This window comes from Bos taurus, chromosome 18, assembly GCF_002263795.3.
Source record: "Bos taurus isolate L1 Dominette 01449 registration number 42190680 breed Hereford chromosome 18, ARS-UCD2.0, whole genome shotgun sequence".
Lineage (NCBI taxonomy): Eukaryota > Metazoa > Chordata > Mammalia > Artiodactyla > Bovidae > Bos > Bos taurus.
The window spans coordinates 50,490,043-50,517,368 of record NC_037345.1 but is presented as its reverse complement, the minus strand read 5'-3'; the positions used below and the strand labels follow the sequence as shown (position 1 = coordinate 50,517,368).

At 53.5% G+C, this 27,326-nt stretch overlaps 2 protein-coding genes across 8 annotated transcripts in view; both read left to right on the top strand.

Annotated features, from left to right (window-relative positions):
• The first annotated feature begins 240 nt into the window (after nucleotides 1-240).
• B9D2 (B9 domain containing 2) lies at nucleotides 241-8,119 on the top strand. Of its 3 annotated transcripts, none has more exons than XM_005219023.5 (4): nucleotides 241-721; nucleotides 1,166-1,257; nucleotides 4,718-4,843; nucleotides 7,518-8,119. In XM_005219023.5, the coding sequence occupies exons 2-4, from the start codon at nucleotides 1,170-1,172 to the stop codon at nucleotides 7,829-7,831; spliced, it is 528 nt and encodes a 175-aa protein (XP_005219080.1). In that variant the 5' UTR covers nucleotides 241-721; nucleotides 1,166-1,169; the 3' UTR covers nucleotides 7,832-8,119.
• A 900-nt stretch (nucleotides 8,120-9,019) lies between these two features.
• TGFB1 (transforming growth factor beta 1) overlaps nucleotides 9,020-27,326 on the top strand; it is a 34,659-nt gene continuing 16,352 nt past the window's right edge. The window contains exons 1-7 of one of the 5 annotated variants that reach the window (XM_024977950.2): nucleotides 9,020-9,974; nucleotides 13,183-13,343; nucleotides 14,540-14,657; nucleotides 16,788-16,865; nucleotides 17,025-17,172; nucleotides 22,973-23,126; nucleotides 26,113-26,280. In XM_024977950.2, the coding sequence (XP_024833718.1) occupies nucleotides 9,620-9,974; nucleotides 13,183-13,343; nucleotides 14,540-14,657; nucleotides 16,788-16,865; nucleotides 17,025-17,172; nucleotides 22,973-23,126; nucleotides 26,113-26,280 (1,182 nt within the window). In that variant the 5' untranslated portion in view covers nucleotides 9,020-9,619. 5 annotated transcript variants of the gene reach the window in all.

Here is a 27,326-nt window from a genome sequence, read left to right as displayed (position 1 = left end):
TTCTTACCCCTTCCCCCACCCCACCCACTCATTGCTCAGAATCAGCACTAACAATGAAGAAATGGGCGGTATTTCTGAGAAGGAAGTTGGATTTATCAGTCTTTGAGGAGCTTGGGGGAACTCTAAAAAGGAACCCCGCCAACCAGATGAAGTTTATTTCCAGTTAGGAGGCAAAGGGATGCATCCAAACTCGTGAGATTCCCCCTTAGCTCTGGCTCAAGTCTGTCTTGTGGTCCCTGTTGAGAGACAGTTTGAGGGGTAATGGGGCATGGATGGATTTGCTTATTCTGTTATGAGAATATCTGAGACAGTGTTCAAACTTCTTCGCCGCGCTCAACATGGCCACAACCGGGCGACGCGGCAAATGGCTGAACCGTGGGTCGTGGCTGGAGAGACTTCTTACCCAAAAATGGAGACGGGTGGGGGGAAGAAAATGTCAATCACAGCATAGTCCCGCCCCCAAAATGCCGCTAGGGCCAATTAGCAACCCGGAGGGCGGGTGCAAGGCCAGGGGAGGAGGCTGCCGTTGCCCCAGCAACAACCTGGGAGGCAGGAGGCGGGCGCGGTCTCGGAGAGATCTGCGCCTCAGCTCTCTCGCTGCCAGGAAGGTCCTAGGAGAGGCGTGAGCCAGACCTGCGAAGTCAGCACCTGCGGAGAGAGGGACAGGTTAGGCCCATGAACTCCAATCCCCGCCAGCGTTCTCGCCTCTCCTAACCGTTAGGTACTTTGAGGTAGGAATAACGCATGCGCGAACTCACAGGCGGAGCTAAGGCGCCCAGCGACGCATGCGCCTCATGGACTTGGCGGGGGGGGGGGGGGCGGAAATCTGACGTGGGAGGCGGAGTTTTGTATTGTGGGCGGAGCCATTGGGCCCCCTGGGGCGGGACTTTCCGCGGCGTTGAGCCTAGGAAGAAGTTATTTTAGAGGCAGCCAGAGTTACGCGCCAGCTCCTTGGAGAGTCCGTTACTCGCCCCTCATTTTTCTGAGACTCTCCTGGAGAGGCAGTTAGTATCGTGGTTGAAACCGCAACCTCAGTGGTTTGACGAAACTAGCTTGGAATCCCACGTATTGCTCCTTACTTGGTGGGCCTCAGTCTTCCTATCTATTAGGTGGAGATAATTGTACACTTTTCTCATAAGGCTGTGATTATATTTTCCCCTTTCAGGGCAATGGCTGAGGTGCACGTGATCGGACAGATCATGGGGGCCACCGGTTTCTCGGAAAGTAGCCTGTTATGCAAGTGGGGCGTCCACACAGGTATTCCCCGACATGGTTCATTTCCCCACCGAAACCTCTCAGTCTAGCTGCTCCACCTTCTTTCCTTGACCCCTTGGCTCAGTCCCTGGTCCTCAGCTTCTGTCAGTTCTCAGGACTCCTACCCCAACCACATTCTGTTCATGCGAGTCTCAGGCTCCCTTCTTATCCCTTCCCATCCCACCTCTGGGAACTCTTGAGTTCTAGTCTCTCAATACACGTTCCCTGAGGGCTTCCCATGGTGGTGCTAGTGGTAAAGAACCCGCCTGCCAATGCAAGAGACATCAGAGACATGGGTTTGATCCCTGGGTCTGGAAGATCCCCTTAAGGAGGGCATGGCAACCCACTCCAGTATTCTTGCCTGGAGAATCCCATGGACAGAGGAGCCTGGTAGGCTACAGTCCATAGGGTCACAAAGAGTCGGACACGACTGAAGTGACTTAGCACACACAGCAAGGATATAGGCTTGACACACCCACCTACTCCCAACACACACTCCCAATCCTCAAAACATTTAACAGCCCTAACAACACTATTTGGCTTTCATTCACTGTCTTAGAGGTACCTTGGGTGACTCCCCCATCTTAATTCTTTGCTTCACCATCTCCGTTTATTGAGTTCTTAAGGTGAACGGAAGTTTCCATCTTGGAATTAAGAGGAGAGACCACCCTCCTGTATTCATATTTCTCTGTGAAAACGTAGAAACCTGGTTCTGATAGTCATCCAAGTCCATCCACATAAGCCCAAGAGGGACCTTGGAGGTCCCAGTTTTCATGCCTTTCCATCAGAGGCGGTAGAGGGTGGTGGTTAGTGTGATAGAGCCACGGGTCACCAAGTCTGGGCTCAAATACAAACTCCCTTACCTATTAATTGGGAGTCTTCGGACTTGACCTTTTTGAGCCTGTTCCCTTGTCTGAAAATGAAGCTAATAGCATCTAAGAGGCAGCAGAGTACTGATAGGTTAAGAGCAGAGACTGCCTAGATTCAAAACCAGCTCCTGTTTATTAATTATGTGACCTTGGGCACTTGTCTTTGCCTCGATTTCCCTGTCTGTACAATGGGAATAATAACACTATTTACCTCATGGGGTTGTTATGAGGACTACATGAATATCAACAGCCCTTAGAAGAGGACCTGGATTTGTAAGTCCTTGTAAGTACTTGCCTGGATTGTGTAACAGCTGGATGGGCTCTTGTTTCTAAGCCTGGGATATGTTGTCTAGCAGAGATACATGTCCATGAAATGAGTGTGGCCATTGTCATCGTTTTAGGTCCAGAGTCCTTTGTGATTTCACTGGTGGATAGACTAGTCGCTGAGATTCCCTGGGAAGTTGGGATCCTCCAGTTGAGTGAAAAAGACAAGCCTGGAATCAACTCGGTTTCCAGCGCCCTACCACTCATCTGTTCTGTGACCCTGGGCAAGCGCTGTTCCCTCTCAGAGCCTCAGTTTCCTGGTCCGTAAAATGGGACTATTTGTCCTTCATAGCAGCATCAGGAAGTCTTGTATGTGAGAATCCTGACTCAGGGTCTGTTGCTTTCCTCACTTGGCCCAGAAGGGAGCAGTAACCAACATGATTTTTATTATTTCAGGGGGGCTCTTCGCCAGGGAGGAGAGGCTCTCTCTTCTCGAGAGAGAGCCGAGGGGCAGTCAGATAAGGGGTTTGGTCTCTGCTATCAGTCAGAACTCTATTTGAGGAACTTCCCTGGTGGTTAAGACTCCACACTTCCACTGCAGGGGACACCGGTTCGATCCCTGGTCGAGAAACTAAGATACCCGCATGCTTCAAGGCACGGTCAAAAACAAATAACAAACAAACCAGAAACAAAACAGAGCTCCATTTGAATTAGCTCCACTGTGGGATTTGGTCTGCTTCGGTCCTGCTGTAGGCCCAGCGTGGAGAACAGTGCTTAGCACAGAGAAGGTATTCAGTAAAGGTTTGTGGAATGAATGGCCAAGTGCCATTCCTTCTCAGAGTCTGTTTCTTTACCTGTAAGATGAGGATTGTATTAGCCCCCACCTCCTAGGATCATTTCTTTGTCCAGCAAACACGTATCGAGCACCTTCTGTGTATCAAGATCTGGGTTTGCGATCCTAGGGATCCAGTACTTTATGAGATCCGTGCTCTCTTGGGGCTCACAGTAGGGGAGACAGAGAATAAATAAACAGATAAAGACATGAGTCCAATGACTACAGATCGTGTACTAGGTCCTAGGAAGAGATGAGCTGAGAGATGATATGAGAGGGATTGATTAGTTTGGGGATAGGAGGGTGAGAGAGAAGACCTCTGTGAAAATAGCACTTGAGCTGATCCCTGAAGTATGAAAAAAAAAAGTCTGGGGACATCCAGGAGCAGGATTTTCTAGGCAAAAGGAACAGCCAGTGCAAAGGCCCTGAAGAGTGGAACAAAAATAGAACCAGTGAGGCCAGAGAGTGGTGAGGAATGAGGAAAGTGATGAGAGATGAGCTCAGGAAGGTGGTGGGTGGGGGTGGGGAGGGGGCAGGGCACAGGCCAGGCCTTGCAGGGCCTGTGGGCTATGGAGGAGAATCTGTAAGCAGGGGGTGGGGTGGGGATTAAGAGTCCCAGAAGGCGGATTAAATGAATTCATTACTAGAGCGCTTAGCACAGCGTCTGGCATTTGGTAAGCACTCAGTGCATTTTTGCTGTGACTGTCACCCTCGGTAGGATTGCTATTACGATGCACCTTTCACGATATGCTCTGTGCTTTTGTTCATGAAGGACACCCTTGGCCCCATCTTGGTCCTCGGACTAGGGCCTCTAAATGTGGAATGAGAATAGTAATATAATAAAGTGATACCCGGAGAAGGCAATGGCACCCCACTCCAGCACTCTTGCCTGGAAAATCCCATGGATGGAGGAGCCTGGTAGGCTGCAGTCCATGGGGTCACTAAGAGTCTGACAAGACTGAGCGACTTCACTTTCACTTTTCACTTTCATGCATTGGAGAAGGAAATGGCAACCCACTCCAGTATTCTTGCCTGGAGAATCCCAGGGACAGGAGAGCCTGGTGGGCTGCTGTCTATGGGGTTGCACCCAGTTGGACATGACTGAAGTGACTTAGTAGCAGCAGCAGCAGCAAAGGGATGCCCAACACTTATTCAGCAGGCACTATGCCATGGACACTTCTTAGTGCTTCATGTGTATTAATTCATTTAATCATCTCACAAACCTGTGAGGGATGCATTATTATTATACCCACCTTACAGATGGGAAGACAGAGGCAGAGAAAGTAACAAGCCCAAGGTTGTTTAGGCAGGAAGAAATAGTGCCAGGATTTAAATCTAGACATTTGGCTCCAGAATCTACACTTTGCAACCCTTGACCACCACCCACCCCCAGTTCCAGGGAGAAAGGGGGTCCTGCAGCCACAGTGGGATCCCCTTCCTGAGGACTGTCTCCTACCCCTCGCCCTGACCTCATCCATGTCCCGGCTCTCACTTGCAGGGGCAGCATGGAAGCTCCTGTCAGGCGTGCGGGAGGGCCAAACACAGGTGGACACCCCCCAGATAGGGGACATGGCCTACTGGTCCCACCCCATCGACCTGCACTTCGCCACCAAAGGCCTTCAAGGTGGGTTCCCAGCCTGGGCCTCAGGCTAGACTAACTGGAGGTGGGTTAGCGGCACCCCCATGCTACCAGAACCGGAACCACCAAGTGCTGGCCCTGCTTCCTGTGCCTTTGGGTCCCTTTCCTGACCAGACTTGCCCTGGAGAGGCTGAGCTGAAACCTCCCCAGGCCAGCTCTAGAGTTTGTTAGAACCAGGGCAGAGGCCAGGGTGAAGGGGGCAAGGTCAAGGGGCATGTGGGGGGAGAGAGACGTGGCTTTCACAGAGACAAAGCAAGAGAATCTTCCATCAGAAGGAAGCTGGGAGGCACTTCCTGGAGGTCCAGGGGTTAAGATGCTGTGCTTCCAATGCAGGGGGCCTGGGTTTGATCCCTGGTAGGGGAACTAAGGTCCCACACAATACTTGGCTCAGCCAAAAGAAGAAAAAAGGAGGAAGCTGGGAGAGGGTTATGAGAGAGACAGAGGTGAAGGCTAGTGGCTGTTCTGCAAGCAGGGCTTTTCTGCTGCTCAGAGGGTCAATGAATATGTGAGAGAGGAGGGGTATCAGAAAACCTTTTCTGGAGGAATATTTGTGTCATTAGAAAGGAGTAGATTCCAGGAAATGGTCTAGATAAATATGCCATATATTTCTATCATATAAATAATAGTTACTGAGTACCTGCCCTGTGTCAGAGGGGGCCAAGGAGATGTCAGTGATGAGACAGCCCCTGCTAGCCCAGCTCTGTTCCCACACAGATCATCTCTAGGGAGAGAAAGAGCTACCCTGAGTGGCAACTCGGAGTGGGCAGGCCTGGATGAGGGATCCTGAAGGACTCTGGGAGCCCAGAGGAGGTGCCTTACTCTGCTGGGGAGTTCAAGGAGGGCTTCCCGGAGGAGGGGGAATGTTTAGCTTTGCTGTGAAGAGTCAGTAGGAGCCATTAAAATGGAAAGATGGAAGAGGGTTCTAGGCAGAAAGCCATGTGTGGAAGGGTCAAGGGGGAAGGTGAGTCAGGTATTTGGAGGATGGAGGGTGAGCAGGGAGACTACAAGGGGTGATGTGGCAGGGGACAGGGAACAGGCCCTGCAGGATCTTCAATGCCAGGCCACAGAGTGGAGGCCATATCTGGGGAGCCAGAGCAGGTGATTGACAAGTCAGATTTTGCTTTTAAAAGATCCCTCTGGGGACTTCACTGGTGGTCCAGGGGTTGAGGATCCACCTTCCAATGCAGGGGAGATAGGTTCAATCCCTGGTCAGGGAACTAAGATCTCACATGCTGTGGGGCAGCTGGGTCCACGTGACTACTGAGCCTGTGGGCTCTCGAGCCCTAGTGCCGCAACAGAAATCCCATGTGCCACAACTGAGACTTGATGCAGCCAAACAAACAAACAAAAAAAAGATTGCAATTAAAAAAAAAAAAAAAAAGATCCCTCTGGCTGCCTCATGGGTGCCGGATTGGAAGGTGAGGCAGGCACAGTTCTTTCAGCTCTTAAGGATCCCAAATACCCTTGCCGTTTCTTTTCTCATTCTATTAGGAAATCCCATTAGCTCCACCTTTGGAATGCATCCTGAATGTCATCACTCCCCCGACCCCCATCACCTCTCACTCTGCTGTTACCATAGAGTCTTTACTGAGGTGTCCCTCCTGTGAACACCTAAGTCAGGCCACATTCCTCCTCTGCTTAGGACCCTCTGTGGTCCCCACATCACTCAAGGTAAAAGGCAAAGCTTTACCATGGAAGGACAGGGCCCTGCTTGATCTGGTTCTGTCTCCCCTTCCCCATCTGCTCCAGCCACATCAGTCCCACCAGGCAGCTCCCACCTCAGGGCCTTTGCACTAGCTGTCCCTGTGCTGGGAGCACTCTTTCCTAGATAGCCATATAGCCCCCAGTCTCTTCCCTCCGTTAGGCATTCCCTCCGATGTCACCTTCTCAGTAAATTTTTTCTTGATCACCGCCTTCTAAAACTGCATGCCTACTCCCACCCTACCCAGCTTATTTTTCTCCAGGGCAGTTATCACCATCTGACATACCCTATAATTTGCGTATTTACTGTGTTGGTTGTCTAAGATGTCAGCTGCACAAGGGCAGAAATTTTTGTCTGCCCTGTTCACTGCTGTATCCCCAGCTTCTAGAACAGGGCCAAGCTCAGAGAGACTCAGAAAGGAGGGTGAAAGGGGGCTGGATCTCTCAAGCACTTTGCCTATAGGGTGAGGAGCTGAACTGTATCTTGAGTGAGGAACTGGGAAATCTATGGAAAGGGGAGAAAGATGCTTCCAGCTGCCAGGTGAAAGATGAGAAGGCAAGAAAGAAGGCCCTGAGGCCAGGAAAGAGGACAGGGTGTGGCCATGGGGAGGGAAGGAAGGAGGCATCCAGGACAAGGCCCAACACCCTCACCTGGGGACTGGGCTCCCCAGAGGTGGGGACACAGAGGAGGAGGCCAACAGAGAATTCAACAGAGGCCAGACCTCACGGGTCTAGAATGTTGAGGTTGGACTTTATACTGAGAGCATTAGGGAATCATGGAAGGGTTTTGAGCAGAGGAAGAACCTGGGTTCAGAAAGATCCCTTTGGCTGCTCTGTGGTAGTCCAGAGGAGGAGGGTGGGGCAGAAACCTGGCAGGGAAGCACTGGGCCTGGGTTCTTCAGGAGCAAGAGGCTGGGCTGTCCCCCTTTACCTTTCCTCCCTCCCTCCTATCCTGCAGGCTGGCCCCGGCTCCATCTCCAGGTGTGGTCCCAGGACAGCTTCGGCCGCTGCCAGCTTGCAGGCTATGGCTTTTGCCATGTGCCCAGCAGTCCAGGCACCCACCAGCTGGACTGCCCCACGTGGCGACCCCTGGGCAGCTGGCGAGAGCAGCTGGCGAGGGCCTTCGTGGGTGGCGGGCCTCAGCTGCTGCACGGAGATGCCATCTACAGTGGGGCTGACCGCTATCGCCTGCACACCACCTCCGGGGGCACCGTGCACCTTGAGCTGAGCCTGCTGCTGCGCCACTTTGATCGCTATGGGGTTGAATGTTGAAGGAGCCTATAAGGATGGCTGGCCCCCAGCCATATCTTGGGACACCCCATAAGGGGCAGGATGGTGCAGTGGTCAGAAGTATGGGCTTTGGAGACTGTATGCCTTGACCCAGTCAAGGCTGGTGCAGCTTCTAACCTGACTAGCGCCTCAAGCCCAGTGGCTGCTGCTCCCAGTTCCAGTTTTCCCATCTGTAAAATGGGGGCAGCAGGTGTGTTGGGCTCACAGGGGTTGGGTGCAGAGAAGCTGCTGGCACATGGAAGGGCTCAATAAAGGTGTGGTGCTTTTCAAGTGTGGGTGCTTTTTTGACCTTCATCTGTCAGACGTGGGCCAGGGGTGGGGGGATTCCTCCTACTGTTACCCTCCTCCTCAAGTCCCCTTCCCTTGCCCTCTGCCTCAGCGTCTGACCCCCTTCCCCACTCTGGGTGATGCTCTTAAGGGCCCCCACTCCTTGGGGGTTCCCCCTGCCCCGTGCCCCTTTCCCCAGTGGCTCCTTAGCTTGTGGCTCACCCTCTTCCCCTCTGCCCCGGTTTCCCACTCTCCACTCGAGGCGGTCCACCTCCGAGCCCCTGTATCCTGCGTCCCCATTCTCTTAGCCTTGCGCACTACGTAGGTCTTTATGCTCGCTGACCCCCGGCCCAGTCCTCAAAGCCACACGCATCACTGCCGCCCGCTTCGGTGGCGCTCGACCGCCAGGAGGCAGCACCCTGTTGGTGGGGCGGAGCCGGGTGTCCGCCCCCTCCCCCCGGGCTTAAGGGACCCCCCTTGGAGCCCGCCCACGCAAGATGCGGACCGTGGCCCGGCCCCCCCCCCGTGCCCTCCCCCTGAGGGCCGCCCCCGCCCCGCGCGCTTCCTGGGTGGGGCCGGGGCGGCTTCAAAAACCCCCCGCCGCCCCTGCCGGTCCCAGCTGCCGCCGCCCTTCGCGCCCCAGGCCGTCCCACCTCCCTCCTCCCGCCGCGGATCCGCCAGACAGCGAGGCCCCCGGCCGGGGGGCAGGGGGGACGCCCCCTCCGGGGCACCCCCCGGGCTCGGAGCCGCCCGCGGGGCCGAAGAGCAGCCCGAGGCCCCAGAGTCTGAGACGAGCCGCCGCCCCCGCCGCCGCCGCCGCCGCCGCCGCCACTGCGGGGAGGAGGGGGAGGAGGAGCGGGAGGAGGGACGAGCTGGTTGGGAGAAGAGGAAAAAAAGTTTTGAGACTTTTCCGCTGCCTCTGGGAGCCGAAGGCGCGGGGACCGCAACGCGCAGCGCTGCTCCGCGAGGCAGGACCTGAGGACCCCAGACAGCAGCAGCCCCCGCCACCGCCTCGGACGCTTGCTCCCTCCCTGCCGCCTATACGGCATTCCCCAGGCACCCCCATTCCGGACGAGCCATCAGGAACCGCAAACCCGACTCCCGCGAAGACTTGACCCCAGATTTCGGACGCACCCCCTTGCACGGCCCCCCAACTCCCCAGCCTCTCTCCTGAGCCCCCGCGCATCCGAGGACCCTTCTCCGGGATCCGGGATCTCTCTCAGACTTGCCTCAGCTTTCCTATTCAAGATCACCCATCTCTAGTACCAGAGCTCACCCATCTCGGTTTTTTTTCCGTGGGATACCGAGAACCCACCCATCAGAGCCTCCCCTCCAGCTCTGCTCCGTTCTCCCTGAAGGCCTCAACTCTCCCCGCAAACAGACCCTCCTACCTTTTCCTCGGGAGACCCCCACCCACCCCAGCCCCTGTAGGGGCGGGGCCTCCCTCTTCCCACCCCAGCCCAGCTCGCGCTCTCGGCTGTGCCGGGGGGCGCCGCCTCCCCCATGCCGCCCTCGGGGCTGCGGCTGCTGCCGCTGCTGCTGCCGCTGCTGTGGCTGCTAATGCTGACGCCTGGCCGGCCGGTCGCCGGACTGTCCACCTGCAAGACCATCGACATGGAGCTGGTGAAGCGGAAGCGCATCGAGGCCATCCGCGGCCAGATTTTGTCCAAGCTTCGGCTCGCCAGCCCCCCGAGCCAGGGGGATGTGCCACCCGGCCCGCTGCCCGAGGCCATACTGGCCCTTTACAACAGTACCCGCGACCGGGTGGCCGGGGAAAGTGCCGAAACGGAGCCTGAGCCAGAGGCGGACTACTACGCCAAGGAGGTCACCCGCGTGCTAATGGTGGAATACGGCAACAGTGAGCTCGCACGGGCAGGGGACCCTGGAGGGGAGCCCCCAGGGGGCGCCGGAGTGCAGGGGTCACGGGGAGGAAACTGCTGGTAGAGGAAACTGGCTGGAGGAAGAGAACCCCCGGGGGCGCCGGGAACGTGTCGGGGGGAGGGGTCCCAAAGAGATAGCGCTGAGCTCCCTAACCCCAAGGTATCTGGTCTTGAATAAGAGATAGTGAGCGAAGTGGACCGCTTTTAGAGGGCGACGGGATCATGCGAGATCGTGTGGGGAGTCCCTTAGAGTGAGAGAAGCGAAGCCATTCGAAAAAGACTTCCCCTTGCAGGGTGCTCGAGAATGCAGGGGGTCGTGGGAGCGGGGCTGCAGAGAGGGATCTCGCTTTGGGAGAAACTAGCACCCCGGCATTTGGAAAAGGAGAGGTAGTGGGGAAAGCTGACTCAGAGTTCAGGGGCCGTGAGGCAGGAAGATTCAAGGACAGAAAAACAGAAGCGAATCCCAGAGGGGTGCCAGGAAAGTAGAGAGAGTGGACCCGCATGCACAGGACGCGAAGAACACGCGAGATTGGAGGAGGGCTTAGAAGGAGAGGGTGATAAATGTGAGGTCGGAAGGGGACGCGAGATTGTAGGGTGCGGGAAACTAGCGGGAGAGAAGCGGAGACCCTAGGATGTGCCCAGGGGGTGGGGGCGGGGGGTGTCCAGAATGCGCCGGGAGGTGCTTTTAATATTTCCCACAAGGACTGTAAGAGGATGAAACCCAGAGAAAGAAGCGCGCGCTCCCAGGAAACCTACAATACTGGGTCGTGGGAAGGGGTTTACAGAACGGGAGGATAAGCGTGGGAAAGGTGGACCTGGAATGGGGTAGAGGAGCGACGGATGGTGTCATGCTGGGAGCAGCAGGGCCCGCCACCCTCTCGCCGCTGGCTGGAAGGAAGAGGGCTGAGTGAGGAGTCGTAGTAGGGAGAGAGCTGGGTGAATGCGACTCGGCGAGACCCGGGGGAAAGACCGAGCTTGTAGGGGTTGGAGAAGCCCCACGTGGGTGCCACGCGCGGGTGTGGGGGAGGAGCCTGCGCTTCCGGAAGGAACAGGAGGACCCCGCGGAGCTCTGCGGAGAGCGTAGACCCCAAGCTCCTAGTTCCTCTCAGCGAGGCTGGGGAAACCCCAGCGTCCGGCTGCCTAGCCCTCCCTTCCCTTTCCTTCTTGTGCTTCGGGGTTGGGGGCGGAGGGTTACGGGGCGGGGATCGCGCGCTGAGCCTGGGGCGAGACGAGGCAGGTCCGGTCCCCGCCCTCGCGACGGCGGCGACTCCCGCCCTCTTCACCCCTAGCTCAGGGCGGGGCTACCCTGGGCCCGCCCTGTCGGCGCCCGCGCGGGTACCCAGGCGTCCGGCTGGGCCCCGAGGCTCGGGGGCGAACCCCGCCCCCCGCTCTTAGTTTCCCTCGTGGGCAGTAGACGTGTGCGTCTCTGGCCCATTTGGGCGCCCAGTTGCGGCTTCAGTCAGATGACATCCCTACAGCCTACCCACCCACATCTCCGTCTCACCTTTTCCGTCGACGCTTCACCTTCGTTGGAGAGGTTTTTCCAATGTTGACACCTTCAGTTGCTCTTCAGCCCTCTTCTGCCTCCATCTCGCTCCCAAACCCTCCGTCTGTCTTCCCGTTTGACTTCTGCCTTTCTGTCTCTCCCGCATCCGTGTAACTCTGACCCTCTCTGGGTCTCCTAGTTTCTCTCTCCATCTCTTCCCTTTTTCTCTCTTTTTCTCCTCAATATCCTACTTCCATCTCTCACTCTGACCCTTCTTGCTCCCTCTATCGCTCTTCCTCCCTGTCTCCTGGGCCTGGGCTCTGCCCTTCCGTTTGGGTCGGCTGAGTAACTCTTGGGCCAAGATAGAGCTTATTCGTGAGGGAAAGGGGCCAGCCCGGCAAGAGACCAAGAGACGGGAGGAGCAGGGGGAAGGAGGCGCTCAAGAGGGTCTTCCTCTGTCTTTTCTCAACATGTCTCCACCATTTCCATGCCCCCACTGCAGAGGCCTAACGAAACTGCTCCAGTTGATCATGGCCTGCCCCCCTCATTCCCAGTCCCCAATTTTTCCTGAACTGGGAGTCTTCTTAATTTTGTTTCCCTTCCCCCACCCCTGAAGCCATCCTTATCTAGAGTGAACTTTACTTTCTCTAGCCAGTTAAGGGAGGAAATACTACAAATAATAACAAAAATAATGTCACATTAGCAGGGAGGGAGCATAGCCTAGGGATTAAGAGCATAGGCTCTGACCAGACTGGCCAAGTTTGAATCCCCACCCCACACTGTAGTTTCCTGGCTGTGTTGCTTAGGGGCAAATTGTTTCCTCTCTTTGCCCATCTATAAAATGGGTATACTAATAGAATCTTTCTCATGGGGTTGTTGAACACACATTAAAGTAACCACTGTATGCAGACTCTGTGCGACATACTTTATCTGCATCATCTCATCTATTTCACACTGTCATCCTGTCATCAGTCCTTGGCTTATAGGTGAGAATCTGGCAAGAGAGACGAATTCATCTGCCCAAAGTTCCACTGCGCTTCAGTTAGGAGAGCCTGGGTTGGGAGGCAGAGAACTTGATGTCAAGTAGATTTAACAGCTCCAAGAGGGAATGTGACTTGCCCAAGGTCACAGAAGGCAGCAAAGGCATAGTCTGATCCAAGTGCCCTTTATCTCTCTGCTTCAACATAACTTGCATTTGAGGCTCCCGGTGGTGGGGAGGCCTGAGCAAGCAGAGCAGCCCCACCCCCAAGCCAGCTTTGTACTGAGGGGCCACTTCCTACCTGATGAGAGGGTTAGGATAGGACCCTGTTTAAAGAGCTAGAGGAATTTCCCTGGTGGTCCAGTGGCTAAGACTCCAAGTTCCCAATGCAGGGGACCCAGGTTCCATCCCTGGTCAGGGAACTAGATCTCACATGCTGCAACGAAGTGTTCGCATGCTGCAACTAAAGACCCCACATTGCACGAAGCCCGAAGATCCCACACGACAACTAAGACCCTGCACAGCCAAATAAATAAATATTTAAAATAATAATAAAGAGGTGGAAACAAACTCAGAGAGGAGAAGCTAGTTACCTAAGGTCACACAGCTAAAAAGTGTCAGGGTCGGAGTCCAACCCAGAGTTCTTCGATTTGGGGTACACTAGCTCCCCTGCCCTTGCCAAACACTGACAGCCCCCCTACCCTCGACTCTTTCTGCCTAGAAATCTATGACAAAATGAAGTCTAGCTCGCACAGCATATATATGTTCTTCAACACGTCCGAGCTCCGGGAAGCGGTGCCCGAACCTGTGTTGCTCTCTCGGGCAGAGCTGCGCCTGCTGAGGCTCAAGTTAAAAGTGGAGCAGCACGTGGAGCTGTACCAGGTGGGGGCAAGGGTCCCGGAAAGTGGCCTGGGCTAGGGTGGTCCCAGGACGGCCGCAAGGCTGGTGGCTGCAGGGTCCACATGGACTAACCCTGAAAGATGAGGGAGCACAGAGTGTGGAGTCTCCTAGAGCCCTAGAATGTTAAATGCTTAGCAGCTGGAATCTTTGGAGCTGGACTCTGAAAACTCAGGACAAGGAAAGTTGGAATCTTTGAAAAGTTGGAGACTTTCAAAATGCCCTGTGCCCACCCAGTAGCCACTAGCCACATATGGCCATTTAAGTGGATTAAAATTAAATAGAAGAAAGAATTCAGTTTCTCAGTCTCACTGGCCATAGTTCAAGTGGCTCGTAGTCACATGGAGTGAGTGGCTGCTATTTTGGACACCACCGATAAAGCCCATTTGCATCGTCACAGAAAGTTCTCTTGGATAGCTCTGTTCTAGAAGAGTCTCCAGGAAGAGTCCAAAAAATCTGGATTTTCTCGAAGGCTATGTGACCTAGAAGCCCTGTCAAATGGAGTGTTAGATTCAGTGGTAGATGTTAGACTCTTACGACGAGGAAGCTTTGATACTAACTGCTCGGAATCTAGAGAACTCGGCTTTATGCTGCCAGTTCCCAGGGCGTCATTCCTCGTGGATGTCAGGCATCTGCAACGTCTAGGTTTCTGGCACGTCGGACTCCTGGGTTTGTTGAACTTGAATCTCATAAAACTTTTCGAGTTCATAGAATGTGTAATTCTTGGGGTGCCACCAAGTGCTGGAGTTATGGAATGACTTCGAACATAACTTCTAGAAAGCGATAGACTCTAAGAATTCAGAGCTGTATCGTCATTGACCTCTGTGATGTCAGTAGGAGAATTTTAGCCTCATGAGCTGTCCAAGCTGAAAGGAACTGGGCATTTCACCAGTGAGGAAACTGAGGCCAAAAAAGAGAAAGGAATTTTCCACAGCCATGGCGGGATCAAGGGTGGAGGCTGAAATGCCTAGGTGCCTTGACCCCTGGCCTGGAGTTCTCTGTCCCCTGTCATGGAGTTGGGTGGTTTCTGTGAAGCCCCTCAGTGTGGATGTCTGGGAGGGGGACTGATGGACTGTGTGGAGACCCGTTTTGGGGAGCAGATGGAGTGAGAGGTGCAAGGTACATGGGTGTTTGTGGCAGCCTCTACCCACTATCTCACTCCCCAATTCTTCATCCCCCAGAAATATAGCAACAATTCCTGGCGCTACCTCAGCAACCGGCTGCTCGCCCCCAGCGACTCACCGGAGTGGCTGTCCTTTGACGTCACTGGAGTTGTGCGGCAGTGGCTGACCCGCAGAGGTGAGGACCACTTGTCTGCCCCACCTCTGTTTTGTAACCCATTTTTTGTCCTGGGACCACCCTGCCTAGCACCCCCCGCCCTGTGTTGGTGCCAAAGAGCCCAGACCTGGCCCTCCTCCCAGACACTCACACCTGAGTGATTAATGGCTAATCCATTCTTGAGCACATGCGTTGTGCTGGGTGATGCTGGAGACACAGAAGTGACGAAAACAGCTTCATCCTGACCTTCGGGAAGCTCCTGTTCCACTGCTGGGGTTGGGGGACTTGGGGAAAGACCTGAAAACCAGGTAGTAATGTCCCAGTGTGGGCAGGGTTGGGATGGGGAGCCCAGGGGAGGTGCCTGATGCAGCCTGGGAGGTCAGGGAGGGCTTCCTGGAGGAGGGGATATTGGAGCTGTGTCGGAGGGATTCATGGGGCCAGCCTGGGAAAGGAGGGAGGGGCAAGAGTGTTCAAAGCAGAGGGATAGGCTGTGCAGAGGCCTCGAGTCTAGGGAAAGCCTGACACACCTGTTCTGTCTGGAAGAGGACCATCTGTCCTGTCATGTTGAAGGCCCCAGTGCTCACATCTCCCTTCCTAGTCTCCCTCTCATTCGTTCCTTCACTGGGGTAAATGCTAGTAGGTTCCTGCTCTCTGGCTGGCCCTGTGCTGGTAGGGTGGGGGAAACACAGTGGTAACCATGACAACCTCTAGGCCTGCCCTCATGGGACCTGCACTCACTTCTAGATACCCAGGAAATCTTTCCCAAAGCCCTAGCAGGCCATGATGGCCAGGGTGAGCAGGGCCGGGATGGGGGAGGCATAAGTGCTATAGGAGCCCAGAGTGGGCACCCTAACCCCTCTGAGGGGATCCAAGAGAGCTTTCTGGGTGAGAATGATTGTGTTGAGACTCATGGAAGAGGTGATGGTTTGACCAGAGGAAAGGATGGGAGTTCGGGGGCAGGTGCATACTGGGACGAGTGTCCTAAGCTGACTGCTGAGTCCAGAGCACCTGATACAGGGTCCCACACAATAGTGGGTGCTTAGGGAAGCATTCATTCAGCCATTCATTCAAAAAACCTTTCTTCTGGGATGTATGTATACATTCAGCTGATTCACTTTGCTGTACAGCAGAAACTAACACAGCATTGTACAGCAACTACACTCCGATAAAAGTTAATCTAAAAAATAAGAACAACTGATAAATACTGCTATGATTATTAGATATACATATTCTTTCAAAAGGGCTTCCCTGGTGACTCAGATGGTAAAGAATCCGCCTGCAATGCAGGAGACTAGATTCAATCCCTGGGTTGTGAAGATGCCCTGGAAAAGAGAACGGCTACCTACTCTAGTATTCTTGCCTGGAGAATCCCATGGACAGAGGAGCCTGGTGAGCTACAGTCCATAGGGTCCCAGAGTTGGACACAACTGAGTGACTAACTACTTTTTAATATACAAAAGTAACGGGTTTTATTAACATTTTTTGAACTATTCTTTCAAAAAAATGTTAATAAAACCCGTTACTTTTGTATATTAAAAAAAAAAGAAGTAAAACCTTTCTTCTGCACCTGCCTTGGGACAGGAGCCTAGGTCCTTGCATCCCATCCCAGCCCTGCCTGTGGGCCTTGGCTTCCTCATCTGTAAAATGGGGAACTTTGGTGAGGATTAAAGGAAATAACGCACAAAGAGTGTTTAGAACAGGGTCTGGCACCCAGCGCACTCAGGAGATGTTTGTTTTTAAGACGGAGGGCCAGGCCCAGCAGGGAACAAGAAAACAAGGTTTCCTGCCCCCGTAGTATCCTGCTCGCCACTGAAAACAATGAGGGAAATAAATAGCCAAAGACAAATGTTAGAGCTACAGAGGTCAGTGCTTTGGAGAAAAAAACGTGTTGTCACAGTCGGGGGAGGGGCTGTGTCCTGGAGGGCCTCCTGGAGGAGGTGGCCTCAGCGCTGAGACCTGGAGGAGGAGAAGGAGGCTGCAAGGCCAAGAACTGGAGTGAGAGGGTGCAGTGAGGGGTCAGGCAAGGGAAGGGGCAGGAAAGAGATCCCCCCATACCCCAAGGGTTTGCGACTTCCTTCCTCTCCTGCCCACCCCCGCAGGGATGGGTGAGCCGCCCCCCTCATGCTGGCTTCCCTCTCCCCACTCCCACAGAGGAAATAGAGGGCTTTCGCCTCAGTGCCCACTGTTCCTGTGACAGTAAAGATAACACGCTTCAAGTGGACATTAACGGTGAGGCCCCCTCCCTGCCCCCCACCCCTGCCGACGCCCGGCAGTGATGTGTGTCTGTGTGTGTGTGTCCTCCCCTGCCCATCCTCATCATTCATCCATCTGAGTGTGTGTGTGTATTCCCAATCCTCCCCACCCCCCTGACTCCCAAAACCAAAGCAGGGTTCAGTTCCGGCCGCCGGGGTGACCTCGCCACCATTCACGGCATGAACCGGCCCTTCCTGCTCCTCATGGCCACCCCTCTGGAGAGGGCCCAGCACCTGCACAGCTCCCGCCACCGCCGAGCCCTGGACACCAACTACTGCTTCAGGTGAACCTTGCAGCCTCCTGGGCTGGGGGCGTCCTCGCCATCCACTGAGCGGCCACCACAGGTTGGGCATGTGGCTGGTGCTCTGCTTGGGCTAGCGTCTCCTTCAGCCTGGAGGGTTCAGGGCATGAGGTCCGAGCCTGGGATGCTGGAGTGTGTGCAAACTAGGAGTCCTTGGATGTTGAGATCAGGCGGGTCTCTTGCTGGCTGGTTGGCATCGGAGATTTATTAGAATGTGGAACACTGAACATGTGGGACTTCAGTATTGGAAGGTCTCCGTGTTAGATTTCTGTACTGTGGGCAGATTGGGGTTTGAAAACGTTGGGATTCTAGGATATTAGAATTTGGTATTAATTATTGAAATCAAAGAATGTTGGATTCAAGGACTGTTGGGTTCTTAGAAGTTGGGAATTCAGAACTGGAAGATTGCCCATGATGAGTACCATTGACAGACTGGACTCTCCCATTTTGGCAGGTTGGAGTGCTTGAATATTAGGTCCAGAATTGGTGGAATCCTGTGTTGAACTTTTAGCCTCCAAAAATGTTGGAGTCGGTGAAAGCCAGAATACTGGCACCTTAGAATGTTGGGACTCAGTCTTATTTATTTATTCTTGATTGCACTGAATCCTCACTGCTGCTCGCGCTTTCTTCAGTTGAGGAGGCGTCTCTTGTTGAGGAGCATGGGCTCTAGGTGCTCTGTCTCCAGTAATTGCGGCTTGCGCATATGGGATCTTCCCTGACCTGGGATCAAACCCATGTCCCCTGCATTGGCAGGTGGATTCTTAACCACTGGACCACCAGGGAAGTCCCAGTGCTAGAGTCTTGTTAGAATCTTGGAAGCCTGTGATCTTAGAAAGTGGCAGCTTGAACCTCTTGGGAGATGGGCTCAGAACTGTGGAATGTTGGAATGCAGTTTTAAAATATTGGAATTCAAGAATACCAAGATCAAAAAAAAAAACAGAATGCCAAGATCCTCGAGAGTGGGGATGTGGGAATTCTAGAAAGTTGGAAAGCTGTTGCTGTGTTAGAATCTTGAGATGCCAGTATGTTGCAGTCTAAGAAAACTGAGAAGTTGTAGTCTTGGAATTTTGAAATTCAGAGTTAGAATATGGCAAATTTAGAATGATAATCCGACCTTGGCCCGTCTCTGCTAAGTACTTTGATGGTGCCTTTGGTTTTTGTTGCATGCACTTCTCCTGTTGGAAAGTCAGCTCTGTTTCCAAGATCCTTCATCACCAGATCCTACCCTCTGCCCAACAAACCTATGAACGAATGGATAGATTAAAATCTGAGTGCCAGCCTGCTATAACATTAAGAGAAAGGCAGCCAGCCATGTGAGTGACACAGTGTCACTTAGGAAGTCTTGCCAAAAAATCAAACCTGAAGCCCATCAATAATGGTAGGTCCAAGTCCCAATTTTCCAGAAATATAAGGACAGAGAAACATGTTAAACAGCCACCATGGGCATGCAGTCCGCAACATCTAGATTGTGGGAAACCTGACCCAGTTTCTTCAACAAATACGATACAAAGGGATGAAATAGAGAGATGGGTTTATATAGATTTTTAAAAGACTCTTAAAAGATGTATCAACCAATAGCCCTGTATAGACTTTACTTGAGTCTTTATGTATGCAGACTGTTTTTACAATTTTATTTACTTATTTGCTTTTTGGCCTTGCTTCACGGTTTCCAGGATCTTAACCTGACCAGGGATCAAACCCATGTCTCCTGCATTGGAAGCATGGAGTCCTAACCACTGGACCACCAGGGAATTCCCCAAACTTTTTTTTTTTTTTAAAGATATTGGGACTTCCCTGGTAGTCCAGTGTTTAAGACTCTGTGCTTCCAATGCAGAGGATGTGGGTTTGATCCCTTGTCAGGAAACTTAAGATCCCACATGCTACATGGTATGGCTAAAAAATAGATAAATAAAATAATTAAAAAGATACTTATGAGACAGTTGGGGAAGTATGAACTCTGACTAGATATTTGATGGTATCAAGGAATTACTGTTAATTTTTTGTGTGATGCTCTAAAGTAGTCTAGATTTCCTTGGAGATAGAAATATTTATGGATGAAATAATATGATGGATGACGTGGGTTTCAAAATCATTTGTCAAAGGAGAGAAAGTGGATACGGGTAGAAATACAGTGAAACTGACCACGACTTGATGTTCGCTGGAGCTGGATGGTAGAGACACAGCAGTTAAATGTGAGATTCTCTGCTTTTGTGTATGTCCCATGCCTGGGCTGTGCTCAGTCGCGTCTGACTCTTTGCGACCCCGTGGACTGTAGCCCGCCAGACTCTTCTGTCCATGGAATTTTCCAGGCAAGACTACTGGAGTGGGTTGGTGTATGTCCGAGACTTTCTGCAATAAAAAGTTATTCTTAGCTTAACCACTATCTCCACTGGGAAGCCTCTGTGACCCTTTCCCCAACATCCAGGGTTAGAGAGTAGCTCAGGGTCACCTGGAGGGCTTGTTAAATGTGGCTTGCTGTCTCCCAGCCATCCCCATCCCCCAGTTTCTGATTCAGTGCATCTGGGGTGGGGCCTGAGAACTTGCATCTCCCACAAGTTCCCAGGCGATGCTGCTGCCGCTACTCCAGGAACCCCACGTGGAGAGCAGTTGAGTTGAGTAACGGAATCACACACTGCGAATCAGAGGATCTCAGCACCCCAGCAGAGCTGGACCAGAAATGATAGATTTTACTGGACAGTGGTTCTTCCCCTTTTGTGAATCTAACACCTTTTTGAGAAGCTGAAAGCCAGGAACCTTTTCCCCCCAGAATATGTCTATACATACACACATATCTGGGCTTCCCTGGTAGCTTATCGATAAGGAATCCGCCTGCAATGCAGGAGCTACAGGAAACAAAGGTTTGATCTTTGAGTCGGGAAGATCCTTCAGAGGAGGAAATGGCAACCCGTTCTACTATTCTTGCCTGGAGAATCCCATGGACAGAGGAGCCTGGCAGACTACAGTCCAGGGGGTCACAGAAGAGTCAGACATGACTTAGCAACTAAACCACAACAACACACATCTGTGTGCATGGTTTAGAGAGCTCAGAACCCTCCCTGAGCCTGTCCATGGACTTCCTGATGTCTCCTCGGCCCTTAACAATAGCTTATTTGATCTAACGTTCCCTGCATCTTTGTACAGATGAAGGAACTGAGGCCTAACCAGACTGAGGAGGGACCAGGCTGAGCTCACAGGAATCTGTTTCCTGACTTCCTTCTTGAGGTCCTGTGGCTCTTGGAAAGGCCTTGTCTTGCCCTGGGAGAGCCTGTGGCATCGCCTCCTCACGCTCTGCTTGAGCTGACATGGTTGGGCTGGGCAAATGAAGTCAGAGACCTCTGGCCCTGAGCTCTACCACCTACAGCCTACATTTGAACAGACAACATCCCCCTTTCTCTAAGGCTCAGTTTATTCCTCCTTCAAATGGGAATAATAGAATAAGACCTGCCTTGGAACTTCCCTGGTGGTCCAATGGCTAAGACTCCACACACCCAATGCAGGGGGCCTGGGTTCGATCTCTGGTCAGGGAACTAAGATCTTCATATGGCAACCAAAGAATTCACCTGTTGCTGCAAAGACCTGGCACAGCCAAATACATATTAAAAAAAAAAAAAAAAAAAAGACCTGCCTTGTAGGAAATTCTGTATTGATTTTTAAATAGGAAAATACATGTACATGGACCAAACCTAGAAAGGATATTCAAAGACTCTCCAGTTCTGACCCTTCAGTCCCCCTCCAAACAGACTTTTATTATATTCGTGCAGGCTTTTCTCTAGTTGCAGTGTGTGGGTTTCTCACTGCAGTGGCTTCTCTTGTTGCAGAGCACAGGCTCTAGAGTGCAGGGACTACAGTAGTTGCAGCACATGGGCTCTAGAGCACAGGCTCAATAGTTGTGGCACAAGGGTTTACTTACTCCACAGCACATGGGGTCTTCCCAGACAAGGGATCAAACCCCTGTCTCCTTCATTGCAAGGCAGATTCTTTACCACTGAGCCACCAGGGAAGCCCGAGGACTGACTTTTGCATCTGAGCCTGGGACAGAGATCATGAGTACATGGCAGTCGTCTTACCCACCACCACTCTCTGATGTGCTTCTGAAAAATGTAACATTGACCAGTTAATTTATACAGCCAACACTTGTATACACTTGTATACAGCCAACACTTGTATACACTTGTATACAGCCAACACACGGCAGGTGCTGGGGACTGTTATGGGCAGTGGGGACACCTTTAGGGACAAAATAGACAAAAAGTCCTGTCCTCAGAGGAAGACAGGAAATGAACAGATGAACAAATCAATCTCTAATAAAAGAGCAGGTGGCAGTAAGTTCTAAGAAGGAATATAAATCCAAGGAAGAGGAAAGAAAGAAATCGTTGTGATGATTTGTTTTTCCTAGTCTGATTTAAACTTTTTATTATGGAAACATTTAAATGTATAACCAAGATGGTAAAATGAACCCCCATACACTCTCATCTAGATCAACAGGCATTAAGATTTGCCCCCTTTCATTTGCAGACATTTTTATATTTCCTTGCAGAACTGAAATGCCGTTATTACGCTAAATGGAATTAACTATCCTTTTTTTTTTTTTTTCCGCTGTGCCTCATGGCATGTGAGATCGTTCCTGACCAGGGATCGAACCCATGCCCCCTACATTGGAAGCACAGGGTCTTTACCAATGGACTGCCCAGAAAGTCCCTAGGAATTAACAATTTTTTAGATTGGTGTTTTGGATAGAATCATCCAGGAAGGTCTCTGAGGCAATGACGTCATTTGTTTAACTGATATTTATTGAGCACCTACTGCATGCCAGGCAGTGTTGTAGGAGGGAAGACTCCCCAAAGTGAAGGATGTTTGAGCACATGTATAAATGGAGTGAAGAAAGAGAGCCAGAGAGGGTATCTGTGGGAATAGCAAGCCAGGCAGAAGGAACAGCACGTGCAAAGGTCCTGGACTGGGACTCAGGAACAGCAAGGATGCTAAAGTGGCCAGAGGACAGTGAGAGAGGGGGAGTGGGGAGGGAGTTGAGATCAGCTAGATCTGGTGGCTCCTTGAGCTTGTGGCGAGGACTTGGGCATTGGGCTTGTTCAGAGCAGAGGGGCAACATGATAGTCTCTAGTATGTGGCCCCAGAAGGTAGGGATTTGTCTGTTTCATTTGTACTGAGTCCGCAGTAGACCCCAGCCCAACACGCAGTAGTTGAGTAAACATTTGTTGGACACTTAGAACATATCAGTACACATGGACCTGCACTGTGCTGTTTATGTCGCAGTGTATAGATGTAGTGTGATCTGTGTAGCTGTCCCCTGTGGACAGTCATTTGGCTTCTTTAGGCTTAGTTTTTTTTTTTTTTTGGCTGCACTGTGCAGCATGCAACGTGGAACTTCCTTGCCCAGGGATCGAATCCATGCACCCTACAGTGGAAGCTTGGAGTCTTTTTTTGTTTGCTTGTTTTTTGTTTCTCTTTTTGTTGTATTGAAGCTTGGAGTCTTAACTACTGGATGCCTCCTGGGAACTCCTCATTTGGTGCCTTACAGGTGTGTTTTGAGCGCTGCCTGAGATAACGCTTATGAGGATGCTCTTAGTGCAGTGCTGGACTAGAGGAAGTGCTTTATCAGTGTAAGCGATGATCACTACTATTACTGCTGTTATTACCACAGAGGGTGCAAGGGAGACCAAGTTGGATACCATGCTGGAGGGCAACCAGGGTGAAACACACACACTCCAGGGGAGGAGGGGCAGCCTTCTGCTCTCCTGACAGTGTTTTTCCCTCCCGCCTGCAGCTCCACAGAAAAGAACTGCTGTGTTCGTCAGCTCTACATTGACTTCCGGAAGGACCTGGGCTGGAAGTGGATTCATGAACCCAAGGGGTACCACGCCAATTTCTGCCTGGGGCCCTGCCCTTACATCTGGAGCCTGGATACACAGTACAGCAAGGTGCGTCTGGAGCCCGACACCCCCTGCTCCCCAGCTGGGGGTGGGATGGGGGTAGCAGAAACCGAGTGAGGAGAGGGAGAAAGAGAAGTCAAATCAGATGAATTGGCAAGATGGTAGTCAGAAATACAGGGGAGAGGAAGGTTGGAGGGGAGGTGATAATGGGATGGGAGAAAAGCTCGAGGCAGGGTCTGCAAAGTTAGAGACTCAAGGGAGTGGGAGACAGAGATATGGGGAGACCTAGTGGTAAAGAACCCACCTCCCAGTGCAGGAGACATAAGAGACAGATGTGGGTTCAATCCCTGGGTCAGGAAGATCCCCTGGAGAAGGAAATGGCGGCCCACTCCAGTATTTTTGCCTGGGAAACCCCATGGACAGAGGAGTCTGGCAGGCTACAGTCCATGGGGTCACAGAGTCGGACACGGCTAAAATGACTTAATCCCAACTTGGGCGAGGGAAGAGGTGGGGAGATGGAAGGAGAAAGAAAAGGAGACAGAATGAGAGAGAAAAAGGTAGGAGGGTAGAGAATTTGGAAGATGGAAGGAGAAAGACAGTGAGATACAAGCCAAGAGTGGAACATGGGGAGAGGCAGAGAACCAGAAAGACACGGAATGAGATAAGAGAGAGGCAGATGGGGAGAGAGGCTGGCAGGGTGGCGGCATCCTCCCCACGACCCCCGACCCTGACCCCGCGCACCCGCCCCGCAGGTCCTGGCCCTGTACAACCAGCACAACCCGGGCGCTTCGGCGGCGCCGTGCTGCGTGCCTCAGGCGCTGGAGCCCCTGCCCATCGTGTACTACGTGGGCCGCAAGCCCAAGGTGGAGCAGTTGTCCAACATGATCGTGCGCTCCTGCAAGTGCAGCTGAGGCCCCGTCCCACCCCAACAGCCCCCGCCCCGTAGGCCCCGCCCACCCGGCAGGCCCGGCCCCGCCCCCGCCCGCCTCACCAGGACTGTATTTAAGGACACAGCACCACCCCCCCACCCCCACCCCACTCCCATCAAGCCCACCTGGGGTCCATTAAAGGTGGCGAGAGGATTGGGTCTCTGTGTCGTTGGGCGTGTCACGGCGTTCTCCCTTCTGACTTCTCTTACCCCCCTCCCTCCCCTCCATCTGCCGCCTCCTGTCTTTGTCCACCATTCATTTGCCCCTCTTCACGCACAAACTTCCTTTGCGCTTGTTATGTTCCTTACTCCTAATGAACATTTAGATTTATTTATTGTTAGGTTTCTTGATTGAGCACCTTGGACCCTATTTTAAGTGTCTTATAGTAATTAACTTTTTAAACCACCATAACAAAGCTCTGAGATAAAGAGATTGATAATACCCACTTTAAGAAAACCGAAGCCCAGAGAGGTTAAGGAATTGTTCCTGCCCACCAACAACCTACTTTCTGGGGAGGAGACAGACATAGTAGCGTTGTGCAAAAATAGGAAAGCAGGATGGGCTAGAGATGGCTTTGGGGAGGAGGGAAGGCTTCTTGGAGGAGGTGGCATTTGGGACTTAAAGGAAGCCAAAATGGCAGTTTGGGGGAGGATGGGGGAGGGTGTTCTTGGTAGGACAAAAGCAAAGGCCTGGAAGTGAAGATGAACTTGGGGTGAGCTACACAGGAAAGAGGCCAGTGCGGTTAGAAGGGAGGGGCATAGGGAAGGGTGTTAAGATCTGAGTCAGAAAGCAACACTCACAGGCCAGAGAGTAATAAAAACAATTCTCCACGCTAGGTATGGAGCTTCTAGCTCAGGGCATTCTCCCCACAGCTCAAGAAAGCAGGGGTTGGCAAACTATCTCCGGAGGCAAATTCTGACGGGCTGCCTATTTCTGTAAATAGAGTTTTACTGGACCACAGCCATGGTCGTTCCCTACTGTACTGTCTGTGGCTGTTTTAGTGCTACAAGGGCACAGATGAGTAACAACTGTGCAAAGTCAAAAACCTTTACTATCTGACCCTTGATAGGAAAAGCCTGACAACTCCTGCTACAGGGACCCTTTGCTCCCCATTCCACAGATGGGAATACTGAGGCACAGAGAGGTTAAGTGACTTGTTAAGGTCACACAGCTAGCAAATGGCAAAGCTGGGATTCGAATCCAGGCAGCTGGAGTTGAGGGTTTATGCACACGACTTCTGCACTGGTCCCACCTTCCAGACCCCAATCAAGGAACCTGTGAGAACCTGTTCTCTGAGGGAGGCAGGCACCATGACAGGGTTTTGAACAGAAGAGGGATGTGATTTGACCTGCTCAGAGGTTCCTTCTGGCTGATGGGTGAGAGCAGACTGAAGGGGGATGAGGGTGAGTGCAGGGAGACTGATTGTCCAGGAGAGAAATGACAGCACCTTGAGCTGGGGTGGGTTTCCCTTTGCTCTGTTTGTTCCCATCTGCTGGGGTCTTGCTGGTGAACTCTCCCCTGCTTCCTCTTTCTCTGGCCTCTGTTTCCCCTCTTCCTCCCTGGTTTCAGTTCCTGTCTCTCCCTTGCCCGTCTCCTTAACCTGTTTGGCTCAGTGACCCCCCCTGGGGGAGGATGGTGTGAGTGCTGAGCTTCCTTTGTTGGGGGCGGGGGCGGGGGCGGGGGACAGCGGCTCTAGGTCAGGATGTATGAGTCCCAGCATCTGCCTCCTCCAGCCCAGACCAGCGGTAGACATGTGGTCACTCCTCTTGCCCCAGGTCTGGGAGCCATAAAGGGCCGGGCGTGAGATGGGGGACCAGAGGAGGTCTCTGTTCAAGGAAGTGTCACCATTGTTAGCAGCCTCTGGTGTGGAGGTGCCGGCAAGGACGCGAGGATAGAAGAGTAGTCACTGCAGCCCCACGAGGATGTGGCATATGTATGCACACATTCACATTCACACAGAGGTTCAGATACGGGTAAAGGTCCCACAGCGTCCCAGTCGCCTGAGGGCCACAATGGACACGCACACAAACACCTGCGGGACCCACGAGGCATTGGCTGGGAGACCTGGTGCCAGTGTGACACACTGCCCCATTCCATGCACACAGTCCAGGCTTGGAGTTCCGCTGGGACACACCGTAAGCAGAGACTTCAACGGGGACACGGCAAGACGCAGTGACCCAAGTTTTTCCTGTGGGGTCCTGGTCACAACCACCGCACAGCAGACAGAGAGGAAGAGGAGTGTCACGCACACACTCCTCGCAGCATCCGAGCAGGTCAGGAAATGAAACGAGACTCCGGTTGCGACCCACCAGCAGTTACACAAACATCCTCCAAGGGGTCACCGTCACCCACAGGCACAGCGTGCACGCACACGGCCTGACACGTCACGGCCCCACCCAGGCGCGTCCCACACACGGAGACCTGACACGTCAGGACCGCGCAGACTGCCGGCCGGGCGGGCGGTCGCGCCGCTGCTCGGCCTGACAGCTGCCGCTCCACACGCTCAGCCCGGGGAGTCCCCCCACGGCCCTCCGGATGGCGGCCGCCCCGTCATACCCAGACGCGCTGTCACACCCCGGGGCCCAGACGGAGAGTCCCCCACACCCAGACACACCCCCGGGGCCGCGGCCCTCACACGCCCGGCTCGCGCCTGGGCCCGGGACAAGTCCCGGCCGCGCACCGGGCCGCGCGCTCCCGCGGCCTCCAAGCCCCGGCCCCGCCCCCGGGCCACACCCCGCCCACCTGCCCGGGCGCCGGGGGCAGGGAAAGCCGCGGGCTCAGCACCTTCCGGGCCGCGGGGGCGGCCCCCGGGCGGCCGCTCCCGCACCGGGCCCCCGCGGGGAGGCCGGGCTCGGTCAGGACCTCGCAGGACCGGCCCCCAGCCAGCCGCAGAGGCGAACCCGGGGGTTCGGGGGGGCCCGCCGCTCCCCTCCCCCGCCTCCGCGGGCAGCCGGGGCGGGGAGGGAAGTCGTGGGGGGAGCCTGGGTTCCGGCTGGAGCCCCAGCTTCCCGTCCGGCCCCCACGGGGCAGGAAGCAGGGCCGAGGGAGGCCAGCCCAGGCCTTCCTGCCCCCTCCCCCAGACGTGCCTGGGACCTGGGACGGGGTCAGCGAGAGAGGGAGAAAGGGAGGGGGGCGGTGAGGCAGAGGGAAAGCAAATCCCCTTCTGCCTCGATCTCTGGACATCCAGTGTGTTGGTGTCTTTCGTGTTTTTAATGTGAATTTGTGTGTGTGTGTGTGACTGTGCTGCATTCGTGGCGTTTGCACCTGCTTTGTGTTTCTGCTGTACAAGCCGGTGTGCACTCTGGTTTCTGTGTCGTGA

Bases quoted from the DNA above. Each gene is read 5' to 3' on its own strand.
- B9D2 (XM_005219023.5), top strand. From the start codon at position 1,170: ATGGCTGAGGTGCACGTGATCGGACAGATCATGGGGGCCACCGGTTTC. The intron at 1,258-4,717 runs GTATTCCCCGAC...TCTCACTTGCAG, and splicing joins CAAGTGGGGCGTCCACACAG to GGGCAGCATGGAAGCTCCTG. The intron at 4,844-7,517 runs GTGGGTTCCCAG...CCTATCCTGCAG, and splicing joins CGCCACCAAAGGCCTTCAAG to GCTGGCCCCGGCTCCATCTC.